Source organism: Panthera uncia, assembly GCF_023721935.1.
Source record: "Panthera uncia isolate 11264 chromosome C1 unlocalized genomic scaffold, Puncia_PCG_1.0 HiC_scaffold_4, whole genome shotgun sequence".
Taxonomy (NCBI): Eukaryota; Metazoa; Chordata; class Mammalia; order Carnivora; family Felidae; genus Panthera; species Panthera uncia.
Window position 1 is genome coordinate 87,620,892 of NW_026057585.1, and position 19,709 is coordinate 87,640,600.

The window sequence follows — 19,709 nt, forward strand, 5'->3', positions numbered from 1 at the left end:
ACAGCGTGGCTAACAGTACAAAATGCTCCTAGAAGTTAAGAAAAGGGCCTGTTGCATTTTAAGAGAGAGATCCTAGTTGACCTTGAAGTAACTCTGTAGGAGTTCTGGCTGAAAACTGACTGGAGTGAGTTGAAAGGTGACTGGGGGTGAATAAGAGTTGTATTTCACCGCATATTTGTCCTATCTCCTCCACCAGACTGTACACATTGTTTCAACTTTAAATTCTATTACGCAAGTAGCATATGCTCCTTACAGAAAAGTTAGGATATACAGATTAGCCAAAGAAGAAAAATTACTCATAATGTCCTCAGCAGGTAATATCTTAGTGTATCTTTGTAGCCCCCCCTCCCCTCAGGTAAAGCATGTAATACTTTCACTCGCCTTGTGGAGTAAAATATTATTAGACCATTTGAAGAGTAGAAGATTCAGGTTTAGAGAAGCAAGCCATTTGCTCAGCTGCACACAGCTGGTCAACAGCAGCACCAGGATTGGAACTTAGATCTATCAAATTCCAAAGCCAATATTGCTTCCCCGATTTTTTACCTGAAGAAATCTTTTCCGTAGGACTTCAGGCTCCAGAACGAAACCTAAGTAGATTTCTGAACCTCATCTCTCATCCACCCAAGGACATAGATGGTTTCTAAGAGGCAAGGGTTAATAGTGGGGGAGGAGTGGCAGTCTTCAGCCTGGTAAGGACAGTGAGCTGGGTTCCGGAGGGGAAGGCACCATACTGAGCCCAGGAAGAATGAGGGTGCAGCGAGAGGATCGGGAAAGGGGGAGCGGGTTGCAGAGTGCTTACTGAGTACACGCAAGGGTTAGGCTGTTTCCTCGCAACATCACCGTTAAGTGGGCAGCAGGCTTCTCACCTTGCAGACAAGGAAACTGAGGTTCCAAGAAGGAATGTACTTTCCCCCAAATCACACAGCTACCCAAAGGCACCGAGCCACACAGACTCCGCAGGGGCCAAAAGCCAAGGCGGGGGGAGGGGGGGGGGAGGAGGGAGGTGCGGCTCAGAGCCGAGGCTGAGAGCTGAGTGTACGAAGCAAGGGAGGGATGGTGCAATTGGGAGCGGAAGGGGGGCGCCGAGACCGGGTGGGCCTGGGGGGAGAGATGGGGGCCTGAGTCGGGGTAAGGCTGAAGGGGCGAGGTCAAGGGGGCTGGGAACGAACCCATAGGAGAGGAGAGGTAGATGAAAGGCTCACGAAGCGGGGGGGCGCGGAGGGGGTGGGAGGGAGGCAACTTGGGAGGCCCAAGAGAGGCATGAAAGGGGGAGTAGCTGCAGAGGGGCCGGGAGACAGATGCGGCTGAGCTTCCAGGGAGGCTGGGGCGGGGTTAGTGAGTTAGGGGCGGAGCTATCGGCCTGGGTGGCCTGGGGGCGGGGCCGAGGAGCCGGGCTAGGGGCGGAGCTCCTGGGCCAGGCGGCCTGGAGGCGGGGCTGGGGAGCCCGGCGGGGGGCCGGGGGCGGGGCAGTGAGTCAGTAACCGAGCTCTCAGGGGCTGTGAGGCCTGGGGGAGGGGCTAGGGAGCCCGGCTAGAGGCGGAGCTCTAGGGCTAATAGGCCTGGAGGCGGGGCTGTGGAGCCCGGCCAGGGGCCGGGGGCGGGGCAGTGAGCCAGGGGCGGAGCTCTGGATCTAGGAGGCCTGGGGGAGGGATTGGGGAGGTTAGTGAGGGGCCGGGGTAGGGGCTGGGGAGCCCAGCGAGGGGCTAGGGCCGCGCTGTCCTGGTTAAGGTCGGTGGGGAGAGGCTGGAAGGCCGGGGGCGGAGCCGAAAGGCGGGCGGGGTGGGGAAGCTCTGGGCTCCCAGGACGCGAGGCTAACCGGCGGTGCCGGTCGGAGGCAGTCGGGGGCGGGGCGGGGCGGCGCGGAGGGGGCGGGGCGTGCGGAGGCCCCGACGGTGCTCGCGGCTGGCTGTGAGGTCGGCCCAGCGCGGTGCAGCGAGCGCCCCCCGCGCCCCGCTCCGGCAGTCCCGGCGCCCCCACCCCGCGCCCGCCATGCCCGAGCAGCTCAGCGTCGCGGAGTTCTTGGCCGTCACCGCGGAGGACCTCACCTCCCCGGCCGGGGCCGCCGCCTTTACCGCCAAGATGCTCCGGTGCCGGGGGGCTGCACTGGCGCGGGAGGAGGTGAGGGGGCCCTGGGCGGGCGGGGTCGGGGGTCCCGGCAGGGCCTCTCCTTGACCTTCACCGGCGTGACCGGCGCTTCGATGGCCCTTACCCCTCCCCGGAAACCTGACCCCTCTCTAGATCTGTGAGAATCGAGTGCATCTCAAACATCTGCGCCCTCCCCGTTGAGTCCGCGGGAGGGCCCGAGGGACCGTTTGTGGTGGTGGGGGGGGCTTGAGTTCAACTCGATGAAGGACTTCACAGGTCAGGGTCATAACCCCAGTGCTCTTGTTGGTCGGTCCCGTCTCGTGTTTGCTCAGCGCCTCACTGCATCTGTTTGCGTTTTCATCTTTGGAGCCCCACAGATTTGTTCCCCCAGTCACTCCCCTTCTGGGAAAGAGGCCTTCCCGCCTCAGTCCTGAACTTCTCCCCGGCTGCAGGGAGGCCACCTCCTCCTGGCTGCTGGTTCTGAGATTTGGCTGGCGCTTGTGGAATGAATGCGAATGAGAAGGCGCCAGGAGCCGGGGTTCACCTTGGCCAGGCTGTTGGCAAGTTTGTAGTCTCCCCTCCCCTCCCCTTTCCTCTTTGTCTTTCCCAGCAACGCGTCCCAGGCCTTTTCTTTCGCCCTTGCAGGCTGCCCCACCCCATTCCCGTCCTTCTGGAGTTCCTTCCTCTTTCTGGACCTGCTTGCTGCACTTTCCTGGGCCTCCTCTGCAGGGACTATTCTAGGGCAGACACCCTGTGGCTTTGGGCCAAGGGAGAATAATGTAGTTTTGCAGTTCCCTTTCAGAGGATGCCCCAAACTGGATGGCATTTTGGACCTCAGCAGGGGCTCTCATCTCCCATCCTTCACCTTAAGAGTATTGAGCACCTACTGTGTGGCAGATACAAAGCTCAATAGTTCATAATACCCTGGGCCACTGTCTTGAGGAATATCTCCTTCTCCTCCTCTCCCTGGCAGGCTGAACTCCTATCCCAGAATCTGCGTGCATCTCTTTGCAGGGGTGATAGAGGATTGTGGAAAGAGCATTGACTTTGCAGGAGGCAGACCTGCAAATTCTGGCCCTGCAGTTTGCCAGTTGTGCGAGCTTGGGTATGTGACCTGATCTCTTTGAGCCTCACTTTTGGCATCTATAAAATGGGATAATAATGTTTACCTCACAGGGCTCTGGTATTACATGAGTCAGTGTGTATAAAGCATGCGTCTTGATGAATGGAATGACTATCAGGTTAGTTGACGGACCTTTTTAGACAGTGACTGGGTCCCTTTTGTCCTCATTTCTCTCGCAGGGCCTCACCTAGTGCTCTGTACCTAGTAGGGTTACAGGCTTTAATTAAAATAAGAAGAAGCCAGTGAGTTTTTGGCTTTTTTCCTTGGGCAGAACAAGTAACTTAGAGTCCACTGCCTATGAATGTGGATTCTGTTTTTCTGGGAGGTTCACAGGGAAACTGTCCTCTCGAGGGGAGAGACCTTCCCGAAGTTTGTCTTCACAGCCTCCCATGTCAAGACTTGGAAGACTTAAGTGCCATTGGTACCCTTAGGGCTTTCACAGCTCTCCCTCCTCTCTGGGTTCTTCATTAAAATGTTAAATCTGAGCTGGAGCAGGAGAAGGGGCTGTACTATCAACCTTTCTCCAGGGACAGAAATGCCCATTTATCCCTGTGCATCTGGCCTTGCCTGGCTCGGTGTGTGTCAGCACTTGTGTGTGCTGGGCCGGAGGTCGTGGGGGGGGGGGGGGGGGAGAAACTCTTGGAAGGGGTCTGGAGGCTGTAATAGGCTCTGGTCAGAGCACAGCTTTGCCCCGGTTCAGGCCAGACAAAAATCTGGCCTCCTTTGCCTTCAGGACTTTGGTTTGATGCATGCAAGCATTTTTGTTTGTTTGTTTCTATTATTTATTTATTTATTTATTTATTTATTTATTAACTATATAATTTATTGTCAAATTGGTTTCCTGCAAGCATTTGTTTTTGCAGCAGGAAGGCTGGGGCACCCAAACACAGCTTTTCTCTTCAGCATTTCGGTGTCCAAAAAAGGTTAGAATCTGACCTTTGGATTGGACTCTGCTGAGGTTTCCTGTTTGATTTTGCATTCATGTTTATAGTTACATGCAGTTTGATGCGGGCATCTGCCCACCTCCACCCTCCACTCCATCTCCCCCCATTCCACCCCTACCCCCATCCTGGGCATGACCAACCCACACCCAGGCTTGAGGTTCCCTTTGGCTGAATTAAAATGCAACAGATTCTTAAAGCAAGGCTTCCAGTCCCCGCTGGTTTCCTGGGAGTAACTGGAGACTCTTTCCTGAGACTTGCAGCCCCTTTTTTTGCAGTCCAACTAGGAAGGACCCTGGGCAGGCCACTGAAAACTGGAATGTCAGCATTGAGCAACCCTTTAAGATAGAAATCGCCTAGGAACTCTCATTGAAGTTGGGGAAACTGATGTCCAGAGAGTACAAGAGACTCGTCTAAGCTCCCATCTCTGGGTAATAAAAGGATTGTCATTGGCACCCAAATATTCTAACCCCTGTTCCGATTCTATTTCCTTCTAAAGCCCAACTGCCTGTTCTCCCTATGTAACTTCTCTGAGCCTCAGTTATCCCACCCTTAAAATGGGTTAATAATCCCTCCTTGTTTACCTCTCTAGGTTGTTAAAGTTTTGTTTTGTTTTTTAACGTTCATTTCTTTTTGAGAGAGAGAGCTCGAGCAGGAGCGGGGCAGAGAGAGAGGGGGACAGAGGATCCAAAGTGAGCTCTGCGCTGACCGTAGTGAGCCCGATACAGGGCTTGAACTCATGAACCGTTAGATCATGACCTGAGCTGAAGTCAGATGCTCAACTGACTGAGCCACCCAGGCGCCCCAAAAGTTTTTTGTTTTTAATTGTGAAACACTATACAAATGTGAGGGAGTGTTAAGACAGATGATTATTCTGTCAACCACTTCTTTCCTGTTCGGGGCCCCTTTACAGCCATCATCTTATTGGTGGTCACAATACCACAGGTGAAAGTGGGCCTGAGAAGGTTAAGGCAGTTGTCTCGTGTCACATAGTGGGTCCGTCTGACTCTGAGTCTGTTCTCTGTCCAGTTCCCCGTGCCATCTCTGGGCTAGGCACCAGGGACATAAAGATGCTACCCTGGTTTGCTGGCTGATCGGGGAGATGTAGCCTATCTTAGGGAGATCAGTAGGAATCCCAGGAGTCTATCCTGAATGCCCAGAGAAAGGTACAGAGAGGCCAGTGGGGTGGGGAGCGAGAGAACAGTGAGGACTGGTGTCGTCAGGGAGAGCTTCCTGGAGGAGGTGACTTCCAGATGGGTCTTGAAGGATGGAAGAACTCCATCATTCAGTGGAGAGCATAAGTGAGTGAATTTGGAGACTGGTGGAAAGAAAGCATATTCAGGAACCAAGTAAACTGTTTTGACCAGTGCTGAGAATTCATGCTATATCGTGCATCTCAAACTACTAGTGAACTTATTTTTCCTATTAGATCTTGGATAAAGCAGTCTTCCGCAAATAGATCTGCCAAGACTTGTGTTTCATATGTTTATTTGAAGGTTAAGGGAGTTTTAATTGCACAAAGGACATAATTTTTATGAAGTTAAAAATTTTAATTCCAGTATAGTTAACATATAGTGTTATGAGAACATAATCATTTTTAATTAAAAAATTTAAAAAGATAACAGAAAAGGCAAAAGCCACCTCTGACCACGCCTCACAATCCTTATACCCTCCCCGGAGGTAATTGCTGTGGAAATGTGTGTGCTTCCCAACGTACGTCCTCAGAGAAAACACATTATTATAAGGGGATGGTGGTTACGAGGAATGTTTACCTCAATTAGTATCATGTCTTTTGTTTTGTTTTGTTTTGTTTTTTTTGAGAGAGAGAGAGAGAGAGAGGCAGAGCGTCAGTGGGGGAGAGAGAGGGAGACACAGAATCCGAAGCAGGTTCCAAGTATCATGTCTTATATTACATAGTTTTCAGTTTTATTGGAGTCAGATCTGTCTTTTCCTTTGTGACTTTTGCTTTTTTGGAATCTTGTTCTAGAAAGAACATTGCTGATTCTTTTTTTCTTTTTCTTTTAATTTTTTTTTCATTTTATTTATTTGAGAGAGAGAGTGAGAGGATGGGGCAGGGGAGAGAGAGAGAGAGAGAGAAAGAGAAAGAGAGAGAGAGAGAGAGAGAGAGAGAGAGAGAGTGAGTCTTAAGCAGGCTCCATGATCAGTGCAGAGCCCGATGCGGGGCTCGATCCCACGACCCTGGGATCATGACCTGAGCGGAAACCAAGTTGTACACTCAACCGACCGAGCCACCCAGGGGCCCCCTCGTTGCTGATTCTTAATACTCTTGTGACTTTTACATGGTGCTCCATCACGTGTCTTTATTTGTTTGACAAAAAATAATGAAAATTATGCAATCTTAGCGATTGTTTGTTTGCAGGAAACATAAGGCCTCTCAAGCTGTTTCTGTTGAAGGGAAATTTGTTTTAAGGACTCAGAGGTGCCTCATGGGACTGAAGAGGTATAAGTAAACGTGGACCTCGCCAGGGCCTCACTGGAGGCCGGGAAGCTGTCAGAACATCATTTTGGTTCTCTTGCCTCTCTTTCTTTCTGCACATCTGAGCCTCTTTTGCTCACTTGTCATCACACAGGCCCCGAAGGGTATCGCACAGTCTTCTGGGGAAGACAGGTGGCTTCAGCCCCCACACCAATGTGACCTCAGTGGTCTAGCCTCTGAAGGTAACCAAGCCAGTCTTGTGTCCCACTTCCCCGTTCCTGGAGGAGAGCTTGATGGCCCAGCTCAGCTTCTGGATTGGTTCTAGAAGTGGGTTTCCACCCCTGGTTTCATCAGCAGAGGTCATGGAAAGATAGACTCAGGCAGTGTATGCGTGTCTACAGAGACTTGTACTGTGGAAGGAACACTTCTCAGAGAAGAGGGGCAGAGCCTGGAGAGTCCCCACCCCCCATGTATCCATGGCAATGGTGCTTCGTTTGGCGCAATCGAGGATCCAGGGAGAGGCGCTGTGCTCATCTTGTTTTCTGCCTACTTGGTTATCCAGGGGCAGATGAACCCCAGTTTGGAAAGCTCAGGTTTAGTGGACTTAAAAAGACGGAGGGCTAAAGGGTGTAGCATGACTCAGAAGGCCGTGAATGCCAGTTCGTCACTTGGGCTTTTTGTTGGACAGTGGCGACCAATGGACCCAATCATGTTGTCCAGGGAATGGATGAGGCCAGCCCTGCTGAGGGACACAGCGGCCAGTGAAGTACCTGGGGACTGCTGCATCGCGGGCCCCGTATTAGGCACTGGGTAGACACGTTGCTTATGAAAACAGATGTAGGTCTTTGCCCTGTTGAGCTTACGGTCTTCTGGGGAAGACAGGTAGTCAACGGATTAACAAACAAATAAATAATTGCACATTGTGATAAGTGGCATGACGGCTCATCCTCCTGGTCAAGGCCTTCCTCGAGGTTTGGTCCGAGGTCCTAGCCCCTCCCTAGCCCATCTCATCCACATCCATGGCTTCAGCCCTCTCTCATCTTTAGGCGACTCACACATCTGTATATCCAGCCCAGACCCTCATGTTCAGGTGACCACTTGGCTGTTTCACTTAGACATCTCAGTATGTCCAAAACCACACTCGTGACTTTCCCCGCAGGCTGGCCCTTCCGGTATCCCCTCCTCTGTGAGTGGTACCTCCCTCTATTCTGTTACGCCGGCCAGAAACCTTGTACCTCCACATACATCCTTCATCACCAAGGATCACAAGTTCCATAAGCATCTCTGGAGCCCACACACTTCCCTACATCCCCACCCTAGTCCAGACCACCGCCTCCTCTCCCCTGGCGTGCTGCAGTGGCCTCCTAATTTGTTTCTCTGCTTTTATTCAAGCTCAATTCTCCTGATAGCACTGGATCTCTCTCCTTTGCAGCACACCTCATAGGTATATTTTGTATTTATTTGTATAATCATTTATTAAAAGTTGGTTTCTTGGGGCACCTGGGTGCCTCAGTTGGTTAAGTGTCCAACTCTGATCTTGGCTCAGGTCATGATCTCACGGTTTCATGAGTTCAAGCCCCACATCAGGCTCTGTGCTGACAGCGTGGAGCCTGCTTGGGATTCTCTCTCTCTCTCTCTCTCTCTCTCTCTCTCTCTCTCTCAAAATAAACAAATAAACATTAAATTTTTTAATAAAAAAATAAAATCTGGTTTCTCACTAGATTTTGACTTCCATGAGAATAGAATTTAATCTCACCACTATACCCCTAGTATTTACCATAACACCAGAGTAGGTGCTCAGAAAATATTGGTTGGCTAACAAATAAGTCAAAGAAGAAAACTAAAAAGGAGCATTAATAGAGAATAGTGGTGTGAGGGTGCTCCAGATGGAGGGAAGAGCTTAAGCAAAGGCCCTGAGGCAGGAAGGAACCTAAAGTATCTGTGACACTGAAGAAGGTCAGAGGGTAGAAGCATAGCGATGGGCAGATGGGAAGGGCAAGACCAGATGGGTTTGGGAAGGCAGGCAGGGGCTAGATCATACTCAAGCTTGTAGGCCCTCATAGCAAGTGTGGATTTTATCTCTTTTGCAGGCCAGCAGCATGATCCAATTTCTGTTCTAGAAAGATCGTATCAGCTGCTGTGTAGAGACTAGACTGGAGGGAGCAGGGGAAGACCCAAGGAGGCTGTTGCGGCTGTTTGGGGAAGAGATGACGGCGGTGTGGATAGTGTCACGATTGGTGGAGGAAAAAAGTGGGCAGATTTTAGAAGTATTTTATAAGTAGTGACACCAAGATTTGCTGATAGAGTGCGTGTAGGGGGTGGTCAAGAAAGGTTCCCGGGGTGCCTGGGTGGCTCAGTCAGTTGAACATCTGGCTTCGGCTCAGGTCATGATCTCACAGTTCATGAGTTCGAGCCCCACACTGGGCTCTGTGCTGACAGCTCAGAGCCTGGAACCTGCTTCAGATTCTGTGTGTCTCTCTCTCTCTCTCTGACCCTCGCCTGCTCGCGTGCTCTCTCTCTCAAAAATGAATAAACATTAAGAAAAATAGAAAAAAAATAATAAAAAAAGAAAGGTTCCCAGATTCCCAATGGAAGAGTGCCATTTACTTTTTCCTAGGAAGGGGAGCTCTGGGAGACAAACTGTTTTGGGGGGAAAGTCAGGAATTCTGTTTGTCAAGAAGGCGTTTTAGATATACGAGTTTGGAGATGAAAGGAGTAGGCTGGAAACACACACTGGAGATTGTCAGGGTTGAGAGAGTGAGTTTCAAGCTTGCATCTATGTGAGAATCACCCGATACCATTCCCAGAGGGTCCAATTCAGTAGCTGTGTCTTTCTTAGGCTTCTTATTGCAAGTTACAGAAACCAACCTGAGCTGATTCACATAAAAAAAGAGTTCCCTGAAAGGGAATGCTCAGTAGTTTGCAGAATTTCTGGGAAGCTGGAGAACTGGGGTGAGGCGGCAGGCAGGATCTCAGCCAAAATCATTCCAATGAGCCAGTTTGGCGAGGACACTGTTGCCATGCGCTAAGTGCCACAGCTTGTTACTGCCACTGTCCCTGGAGACGGGGCTCCTTTGTTGCTGTTGCCATCAGCATAAGCGCGGATCTTCCACTCTCTCCTCCTGATTGGGATCCCAGTGCCTGCTTGGCCAAGACTAACTCATACACCTGTACCCTAGCTGCAAGGGAGTCTGGAAAAGCAAGAATTTCATCTGGTCAGCTTTTGTAGGACACAAGCTCTACCAAGATTTGCACAGCAAGTCGTTTTTCAGGTGGAGGAAGGAAATTCAGATGTCTCACTGGCAAAAACCTGGCAAATGCCCTCGGCAGGTTTGCCAAGCACGCAGGAGGGTGCCTGGGAATCTGAATTTTAACCAGCACCCCCAGGAGATGCTCGCACAGGCAGTCCACGGACCACATATGCGTACGTTACATTTGCTGGTGTTTAAAGCTGAGCAGTGGATAAAGTCACCCACGGAGAGGGATGAAGAGGGCCCAGGTCCAAGCTCTGGGGAGCTCCAAGGCCCAGAGGTTGGGAGGGAGAGAGTAGTTAACGAAGGGGGCTGAAAAGGAACTGCCAGTGGGGGAAGGAGGGAACTCAGTGCCCCAGAAGCCAGGAAAGGAAGATTTCAAGGAGGGACCAATGCTCAGCTCAGTCAGACGCTGCCTAGATGTCCAGAGGCAAAATAAGAAAATGGCAGATGCAACCCAAGGTTAGCAACACCGAGGTTGTTGATGAACAGGTTCCAAACAGGATTAGTGCTGTTTTCACCTCGATGCTGGCATGGACTGATTTGAGGAGGGGGCAGATGAGAAGTTCTCCTGAGCTGGGGAACAGAGACATGGGATGATGGCTAGGGACCTGCATCAAGAGGGTCTTTCAGGATGGGCTTGGAACCCAACCTCTTGGTTGAACCCCACCTGAACCCAACCTCTTTCTGTATCTGCCTCTGCACAAGAGCCGAAGGTCTTCCCCGGGGTGTCAGCCTCACGCCCAGCTTTGTGGAGTCTCCTCCCCTCTCTAAATTTCGGTCTTCAGTGGTCACATCCTTGCCTGGTGTTCAGCTGTTTTTGGCCACTGAGGTGACACAAGTAGGTTTGAGGACAGAAACTGGAACTGCAGGTCATGGCAGAAGGAAAATGCTTTTCCCGAAGGCAACTTGGTAGTCTAGACCTCAGACAGGCATTGTTGCTAGAAGATCCTTTTTTTTTCCTTAACTTTTTAAACGCTTATTTATTTTTGAGAGAGAGAGAGAGAGCATGTGTGTGCAAGCGGGGGAAGGGCAGAGAAGGAGACAGAGGATTCGAAATAGGCTCCACGCCAGCAGAAGAGAGCCCAATGTAGGGCTCGAACACATGGAACCACAAGATCATGACCTGAGCTGGAGTCGGACGCATAACCAACTAAGCCACTCAGGTGCCTGGCTAGAAAATCCTTTTGATGGGCCTAGTGCCTGGGCTCAGAGCACCTGAGGCAGTGAGGCCCGTGGAGGCACAGTGAATGCCCCAGACTCAGAGGCAGGGCCCTGGGCTCCCTCTACCATGGGAACACTGTGCCTGTGCCTCGCCGGGGTCAGGGACGGGGCCTCACAGTGGAGGGTATAGGAGGCTGAGCTGGGAACAGCCACTAAAGGTTCTCTAACTCAGCTGGCTTTTGACTTTAACTGAGCTTTTAAGAACTTTGGATGCTGTAGCCTCTACCCAGATGTACTTTTTAAAAAAATTTTTTTTAACGTTTATTTATTTTTGAGACAGAGACAGAGCATGAACGGGGGAGGGTCAGAGAGAGGGAGACACAGAATCTGAAACAGGCTCCAGGCTCCGAGCTGTCAGCACAGAGCCTGACGCGGGGCTCGAACTCACGGACCGCGAGATCATGACCTGAGCCGAAGTCGGCCGCTTAACCGACTGAGCCACCCAGGTGCCCCTCTACCCAGATATACTTTATGAAAATCTCCTCCCGGGGGGTGGGGTCTGGGCAAGTGAGCAGTTCAGAAATTCCCCGGGAGACTGATGAGCAGTGGGCAAAAACTGTTGTGGTAAGCTGTGACCTGCCCGCTTAAGGTTATTGAGCTTATCCAACACCTGCTGTGAGCACAGGCGGGATGGCAGGTTCTGGGGGCATGGAGATGACAAGACAAGGGCCCCGTCTGGAAAGGAGAAGGACTTACACCCATGAAAGGATGACTGACAACCCACAGCATACAGAGATGTGGCTGAGGTCTATGGAGAGAGTCCAGTGACTGAGGTCAGACAATCCTGGGTTTGAATTCCTGTTGGTTGTGTGACCTCAGGCAAATGACTTAACCTTTCTGAATCTCAGTTTCCCCCTCTGTAAATCATGCGTGATAATAACTATCTTGTGGAGTTCTTTGAGGAGATTACATATAAAGCATCTGGCATATCCCGGGCACATAACAGATACCTAACCTTTGAAGATTCTCTTTTACTAAAAACACAATATCACCTGCACATGGGATAGCTAAGGAGATCAGGAACCACACGGAGAAAATGGGATCATAGCAACAGGGGTGAAGCCATTACTATGAGTGAGTGTTAAAATTGTCTGTGCTGTCCTGGCACCAGGATAAAAAGAGGAATCTCATGTCCCCTGCAGGTGTCCAGGAGGAAAGAGCTGAGCCCAGTTCTGGACAAGGCAGGTTCTCCCCTTAGCTCTGCCCTTTGCTGTCTCCCATCCGTTCGTTTCATCATGAAATGTTTATCGAGAGCCTACCTGAGTCTCAGTCCTAACTGTACATTACAACCTGGGTTGCTTTTAGGTAGATTTCTTTTTTTTTTTTTTTAATCTTTTGTTTTTAATTTTTTTTAACATTTATTTATTTTTGAGAGAGAGAGGCAGAGCATGAGCAGTGGAGGGGGAGAGAGAGACACACACAGAATCCGAAGCAGGCTCCAGGCTCCGAGCTGTTTGTCAGCACAGAGCCTGACGCGGGGCTCGAACCCACGAACCGCGAGACCATGACCTGAGCCGAAGTCGGACGCTCAACCGACTGAGCCACCCAGTCGCCCCTAGGTAGATCTCTTGAAGTCGAGATGAAATTCACCATATGAACCATTTTAAAGCACTCAGGTGGGGACACCTGGGTGGCTCGGTTGGTTAAGTATCTGACTTCGGCTCAGGTCATGACCTCGAGGTTTGTTGAGTTCAGGCTCTCTGCTGTCAGCACGGAGCCCGCTTCGGATCCTCTCTCGCTCTCTGCTCCTCCCCTACTCGTGCTCTCTCTCTCTCTATCAGTGGAATCCTACAACATATGGCCCCGTGTCTGGCTTCTTTCAGCGTAATGTTTGCAAAGTTCTTCTGTGTCATCTGGGTTGCTTTAAAAGTTATGGAAATAGAAACAGACACCAGGCAGTGCTATAAGCATTTCCTATGTATAATTTGTGTAATCCCCATAAGGAAACAAAGGCACAGAGAGGAAATAGCTTAGTAAACAGAATTGCCAAATAACATACAGGATCCCCATGCAATATCTGGGACACACTTATGCTAAAAAGTTATTCACTGATTATCTGAAATTCAAATATAACTGCATGTCCTGTATGTTTGCTGAGTCTGGTAACTCTGCTAGCAGTAAGTGGCAAAGCCAGGATTTGGACTTGGCACTTGGGAGTGCTTGACCTCTTACACCACGGGTCATGCCTGACTCTGATTTAACAGTTCTGAAGTGAGGCTCTGGTACCCTTCTTTTGTTTTAGGTTTATTTATTTTGAGAGAGAGAGAGAGAGAGAGAGCGAGCAGGGGAGGGGCAGAGAGAGAGAGAGAGGGAGAAGAGAATCCCAAGCAGGCTTCTGCTGTCAGCACGGAGCCTGATGCGGGGCTCGAACCTACCAACCGTGAGATCGAGACCTGAGCTGAAATCAGAAGCCGGGTGCTTATAACGGACTGAGCTGCCCAGACGCCCCTGGTACCCTTATTTTTTAAGTGCTGCAGGAGACTCCCCTGGCCAGCCTGGGGATTTGGGTCACAGGGCCCAGGAGCACAGAGAGGGTGTTCGCTGGGTCAGGATAGCTACCCTGCAGCCCTCCCTATATGCAGGGTGCTGGGCTAGGTGCTGGGATGCCTGACTGCATTCAATCCTGTGAAATAGATGCTGTTCTTATCCCATTTGACAGATGGAGAAATAGAGGCTCTGAGAAACTAAGTCACTTGCTCTGGGTCACACAGCTAAGACTATTGGAAACAGAATTTGGACCTCAGAAGAGTGTGATGTAAAGGCTGGAGTCCTTAACCCCTGCTGCTTTTTCTGCATTCCCGTAGGGCCTTGCTAATAGTCGCTTATTCACTCATTCATTCTTTCCACAAACGTTTGTTGCTACCCATGTGCCGGGTCCTGTGCTGGGTGCTGTGGATGCAAAGGCAGATGAGCCAGTCCCCGCCCTTTCATAGGGTTTTGAGCCCCCTAGGGAAGTCAGATGTGCGTGGTACATAAGGGCCATGAATGTCCGTGATTAACACGTGTAGTGGGCGTAGCGTGGCATAAAGGCAGGAGGGATGCGTTCTGGAAGGGCCGGTTCTGTTGAGGTAGGGAGGTGGTGACCTGTAAGTGGAGTCAGGAAGGACTGAGTGTTTTACTCGATAGAATGGATCGGGGGTGGGGGACTCTCCAGGCGGCTGGAACAGCATGAGCAGAGGCCTGGCGGCTGGGAACGGCCTGGCGTGTTGAGGACAGCGCAGAGCTGGGTGGGACTGGGGTTTACGGGATTGGTGACGGACATCCAGTCGGGCACAGGGAGGGATTCATCCAGGCCAGTAAGGGAACCCAGAAAATGGGAGGCAGGGGACCCTCTCCTCCTCTATCCAGGAGGGCAGACCAGGCTGTCCGCAGAGTTGGGTGGAATTCAGGGCTTGGAGCCAGGAGCCAGACGGGAATCTAAGGCGGTCGGTCCGGCAGAGTTCTTGATCTCTTAGCTCATCACTGCCGAGCAGTCTCCCGAGGAAAACCCCAGCCAGGAAACTTGGGGTTTTCAGGGGCCTCAGCTTACGTCGAGGGTGCGGCTCCCTTCCTGCAACCCCCCCCCCCCACTTCCCAACACCCTGCAAGGGGCAGCCAGTGAGGCCTAGCAGCTTCCCTGGCTGGGGAGACATCTGCAGGGGCCCAACTGAGGGGGCCCACGGCTGGTCATGGGCTCCAGCAGCGCAGGAAGGAAGACAGCAAGAGGCCGAGGGACCCTGAAATAATAAATGTCAGAGCTGGCAGGAGCCTTCCGCATCCCGCCCAACCCCTTCATTCCAGACTCCAGACGAGAGTTGAGGAGTCAGCCTGGGAGGAAAGGAGACTGAACGAGGTCACGCCAGGGGCAGGGGTAGACCGGGGGCTGGCCCCAGACTTTGCAGCTTAGCCAGTGCAGGAGCGCAGGCAGGCAGGGCTGGGGCCCCTCCACATGGGTGATGCAGGGGGAAGCTGGGAAGAGCCCTGCCCTGCTCTCTGGCACCTCCTTCTGACTGCCCCACCCCCCCGCCGCCGCCACCGACTCTTGGGCCCTGGGGGGCGGCGGCCTTGCCTATCCAGATGAAAACCATTTGGAGATGTGCTCTTGCTGGTGGCTGAGGTTGGAGGGGCCTCGCGAGGTACGATGAACAGGACTCTGAGTCCCAGAGCACTGACCTGGAAGGGGATTTAGCAGCCGTGTCCGCCGGCTGTAAGGTGTACAGATGGGGAGACTGAGGCACAAGAGGAAGAAACTTGCTCAGAGGGGCTAGTGGCAGAGGCAGACCTAAAATTCAGTCCCTCTGCCTTCCCTCAGCACGTTTCTGTATCGCCTCTCAAGATGCCTGGCATCCACCATTAGACAAAATATGGCCACAGTACTCCTTACACAGAGAACAGGTTCCGCCAGCCGGGACTTCCCTCGTGGTTGGCTGTAGTGTGGGAGAGTGGGAGAAGGTTCTGGAAGCGAAAGGCTCTACGCTTCCTAGAGCTACCTACGTGACCTTGAGCCAGCTGACCAACCTACCCCAGCCTCTGTTGCCTCATCTGTAAAATGGGAAGGATAATAGCTACCTCACAGTGTTGCTGGGAGGGATGCATGAGGTAAAAAATAAAGTGCCTGCCCCACAGTGCTCACTCAGTAAGCAGGGGGGTGGTTGGATTCATGTTAATAAGTAGACTCATTCTGGGACCTTGGAATCCAAGTCCTTCCCGTTGTGTGATCTGCTTTGCGCTGGGTCAGGCCGTGTTCCCCATCACCCTGTCGTGCCTGGGGGACGCGTCTGTACCCCTTTCTTGCACTTGGGCGCTGGTCTGCAGCCAAGTCCTAGAGCTGATCTTTCTACCGTGAGAATTTACCAAGTCCCTCCTCTCTTGTCCAGAGCCCTGCAGGCGCTCCCCATTACTTGTGGGATAAAACCGAGGGCTTTGGTTAAAAGTTCAGACTCGAGGCGCCTGGGTGGCTCACTCGGTTGAGCGTCCGACTCCGGCTCAGGTCATGATCTCGCGGTTTGTGAGTTCGAGCCCCAGGTCGGGCTCTGTGCCGACAGCTCAGAGCCTGGAGCCTGCTTCGGATTCCGTGTCTCCCTCTCTCTCTGCCCCTCCCCGGCTCGCACTGTGTCTCTCTCTCAAAAATGAATAAACGTTAAGAAAAAAAGTTTGGACTCTGGAGCCTGACGCCCTTGGTGTACGTCCAGGTCCCTCTACTCACTAGTTGTGCGAGCCTGGGCAAAAGCCAGAACTTCCCGGGGCCTCACTTTTTCCTCATCCGTAAAACCTCCTGGGTTGTTGAGAGGATTCCGTGAACTGGTACAAAGTATGGCATGTAGTAGATTGTGCAACTCGTGAGCTCGGGGTCGTGAGTTTGAACCCCACGCTGGGGGTAGAGATTACTTAGTAAATAAAGTTAAAAAAACCCAAAGTCTGTCACAACAAGCCTGGCGTCCAGTAGTGATGGGAGCGTCTGCTCAACTCTCACTGCAAGCGTGGCCTCCCAGTGGGTCACTCTGGGCCCTGCTCGGCCCTGGGCCTCATTGCTCACCACACCCCGGCCCTGGTAAGTGCTGCTTCGGAAAGCTCCTGGCCGGTCCCCGAATGTGGGAAGCGTGCCTTCCAGGGACTTTGCCAGGTACCTCCCGTCTGTTAGAATCGTCTTCCCCCCGCCTCTCTTTGTTCCACTGACGTCTCCTTGTTTCCGAGGCCCTGGTGAAGCATCACTCCATCTCCGTGTAGGGTGGCTGTGGCTGCTCCGTTCTGTGTCCCCACACGGACTCCTCTTCTGCTCTGCGTTCGCCAAGCGCCTCTTCAGCTGTTAGCGATCGTGGCGTATCTCCCACACCGGGGACCTCGAGGGCAGGGCCTGAGCTGATGTCCCTCTCTCCCCAGCACCCACACAGGGCTTTGGGTACAGGAAAGCCTTGCAGACCACCCAGGAAGGGCCCAGTGGGGCTCCCCTCCTTTCTCTGGATCTGGTGGTTGGGCAGGTGGATGAGAAAAAGCAAACCATGAGAGCCTGACATGAAGAGGACCGCTCACGTTTGCATGGGCTGTAAACTTCCCCAGTCTTTATGACTCCATTCTCAGTGGGAGGGGACTGGAGCAGCAGTGACTGTCATTCCCGCTTTGCAGGTGGAGAGCCTACTCCCGAAGACGCTGGGGACTTGCTCAGGGTCTCGGAGCGGGTGAGAAATTGGGTCTGGAATAGAACCCAGGCCTCCTCCCTTCACATCATGCGCTTTTTCCACTGTGTGCCCTTTTGTAATCAGGCCATGGAGTGTGGAGGCTGCCTCGAGCCAGAAGGTCAGCCTTTACCCCTTCCTGCCTGCCTCTCAAAGACCCTTCTGCCTGATCCTTGCCCTCCATTGGCCCTGGGCCCCAGGCCCGTGGCCTCCCTCAGGCCAACGTTTCCAAACCCACTCTCACATCCCATCCCCCTTGTCGAAAGCTATGCCCAGACAGCTGTCCGTTGAAAGGGGTCAGTTCTGCGCACCTAGGGTGTCAAAGGCTAGTTTCAGTAACTTAGTGCAGTGGACCCCTACCTTTCTGAATATAAGAACCGCTTGTCTTTTTTTTTTTTTTAATGGTTATTTGTTTATTTTGAGAGAGAGAGGGAGAGAGAGATAGCGCTTGTGCACGCTCAGGAGAGCACGGGAGGGGCAGAGAAAGATGGAGAGAGAGAATCCCAAGCAGGCTCAGCGCTGTCTGTGCAGAGTCTGATGTGGGGCTTGAACTCACGAACCCTAAGTTCATAGACTGAGCCATTCAGGTGCCTCGAACCCCTTGTCTTCTTGTATTAGCTCAGTACTGTAGAAATCTTCAAACATACCCCAAAGTAGACTCACCCAGTTTCAACAACTATGAATATTTTGCCGATCTTGTTTTTTCATCTACTAGCTCTCACTTTTTCCTGATTATGGAGAATTTAGAATTGTCACGGAGACAGAACACGATGGTGAACGGCCTCCATTTACCTGTGACCCGGTCCTGCCCCGACCTCATCCCCACCTGCTTCCCTGACTCTCAGTTTTGAAGCAAATGCCAAGCATTTGCTGAAATTCTAAAAAAGTTTAAAAAGCAAAGTAAGGTCCAAGTATTGCCTTTGGTCAGTGTGTGTTTCGAGTCTCTTATGATTTCTCCTCTATCATTTGTGGTTTCATTTTCTACGATCCCCTTGTTGGAGAAGTCGGCGGCTTGTTCTGTAGTTTCACGCACTCTGTGCTCACTGCTGCATTCCCCAGGTGTGGGGTCATGAATGTCTCCATCTGTGTTTCCTGTACATTGGTAGTTGGATGTAGAAATGAGAAGCCCTAAGGCCTTTTCTGGGTTTTTTGGTGGCTTTTGTTTTTTTGCGTTTTATTTATCATTTCATAAATATTACAAGTGTAACTTGGCTTGCTCATTAAAACATAGTACTTTCATTTTCACGTTTAATATGTAGCACATATAATTTAATCTTCTTTGGGGACATCAAGGCTTAAAGGAGCCAAGATTCTGCCCCCTCACAGGGGGACCCCTTTTTTTAAGACATTTTTTTTAATTAAGTTTATTTATTTACTTAGAACAAGCAGAGTAGGGGCAGAGAGAGGGGGAGAGAGAGAATCCCAAGCGGGCTCCACACTGTCAGCGCAGAGCCTGACATGGGGCTCAATCCCACCAGCCGTGAGATCATGACCTGAGCTGAAACCAAGAGTCGGATGCTTAACTGTTGATTTGAGTGATCCCTTTTTAATGTCAAAGTTTCACTGACCTTCCCACAAAGTCATACTTTTAGTATTGCTTGAGAAATTTGGAAAAGGACTGAAAGTTACCATGAATTCAAGAATGCTTTTATTTGATGTTATGTTATGTTATGTTATGTTAATGTTTTATTTATTTACAGAGAGAGAGAGAGAGAGAGAGAGAGAGAGCGAGCAGGGATGGGGCAGAGAGAGAGGGAGAGAGAGAATCCCAAGCAGGCTCTGTGCTGCCAGTGCGGCCCGATGCAGGGCTCCGACTCACCAACTGTGAGATCATGACCTGAGCTGAAATCAAGAGTTGGACCTTAACCAACTGAGCTGTCCGGCCAACCCTCAAGAATGCTTTTAAAGCTTTTTTGTGTCTTATTTATCATAACAGCTGCATGCAGGTGTGGAATGTGGTCGCGCTAATCTGTGAGACTGTTTTTATTGGTCTAGGGTGCTTCTTGGACGTGTGGCTTCGTAGGGCCCCGGTCGTGACTCTGTGGATGTCACGGGTCTGGGGTCCAGAGACTAGACATGAACAAGGGGGTTAGAGTCTAATGATTTGGGTGCCGGCTTCATTTCCTCTACTTTGTGGCTGTGTGAGCCCAGGCCACTTCCTTCACCTCCCTGAGCTTCACTGACTCTTCAGTCAGATGGGAACAATGCAACAGCTGCCCCGCTGAGAAGCTGGGAATCTTAGAGGATGGATGTCAAACTGCTTTATAAACTGAAAACCCCCGCGAAAGCGTTGGTTTGTGTGCTTTCCTTAGTTCGTTTGCATTTCTGGTGAGACCCGGGGCAAGAAACTCATCCGAGTCTTTGCTGTGCAGTCTGTAAGATGAGAAGGTAATGTTAGATTATCTCTAATATTCCATGACTTAGTCCTCTGGGGGACAAGGTCATGGCCCAAAGCAAAGATGGAAAATGGTTTTCATCTCCTGTGCTAACTCTAGT

The 19,709-nt window shown here is 51.5% G+C and overlaps 1 protein-coding gene across 1 annotated transcript in view; it reads left to right on the forward strand.

The window, feature by feature from the left end:
• Positions 1–1,854: 1,854 nt before the first annotated feature.
• The window catches only part of ASAP3 (ArfGAP with SH3 domain, ankyrin repeat and PH domain 3), a 48,920-nt gene continuing 31,065 nt past the window's right edge, over positions 1,855–19,709 (forward strand). Inside the window, 1 exon segment of the mRNA XM_049617839.1 lies at positions 1,855–2,118. Coding sequence (XP_049473796.1) covers positions 1,990–2,118 — 129 coding nt within the window. The 5' untranslated portion in view covers positions 1,855–1,989.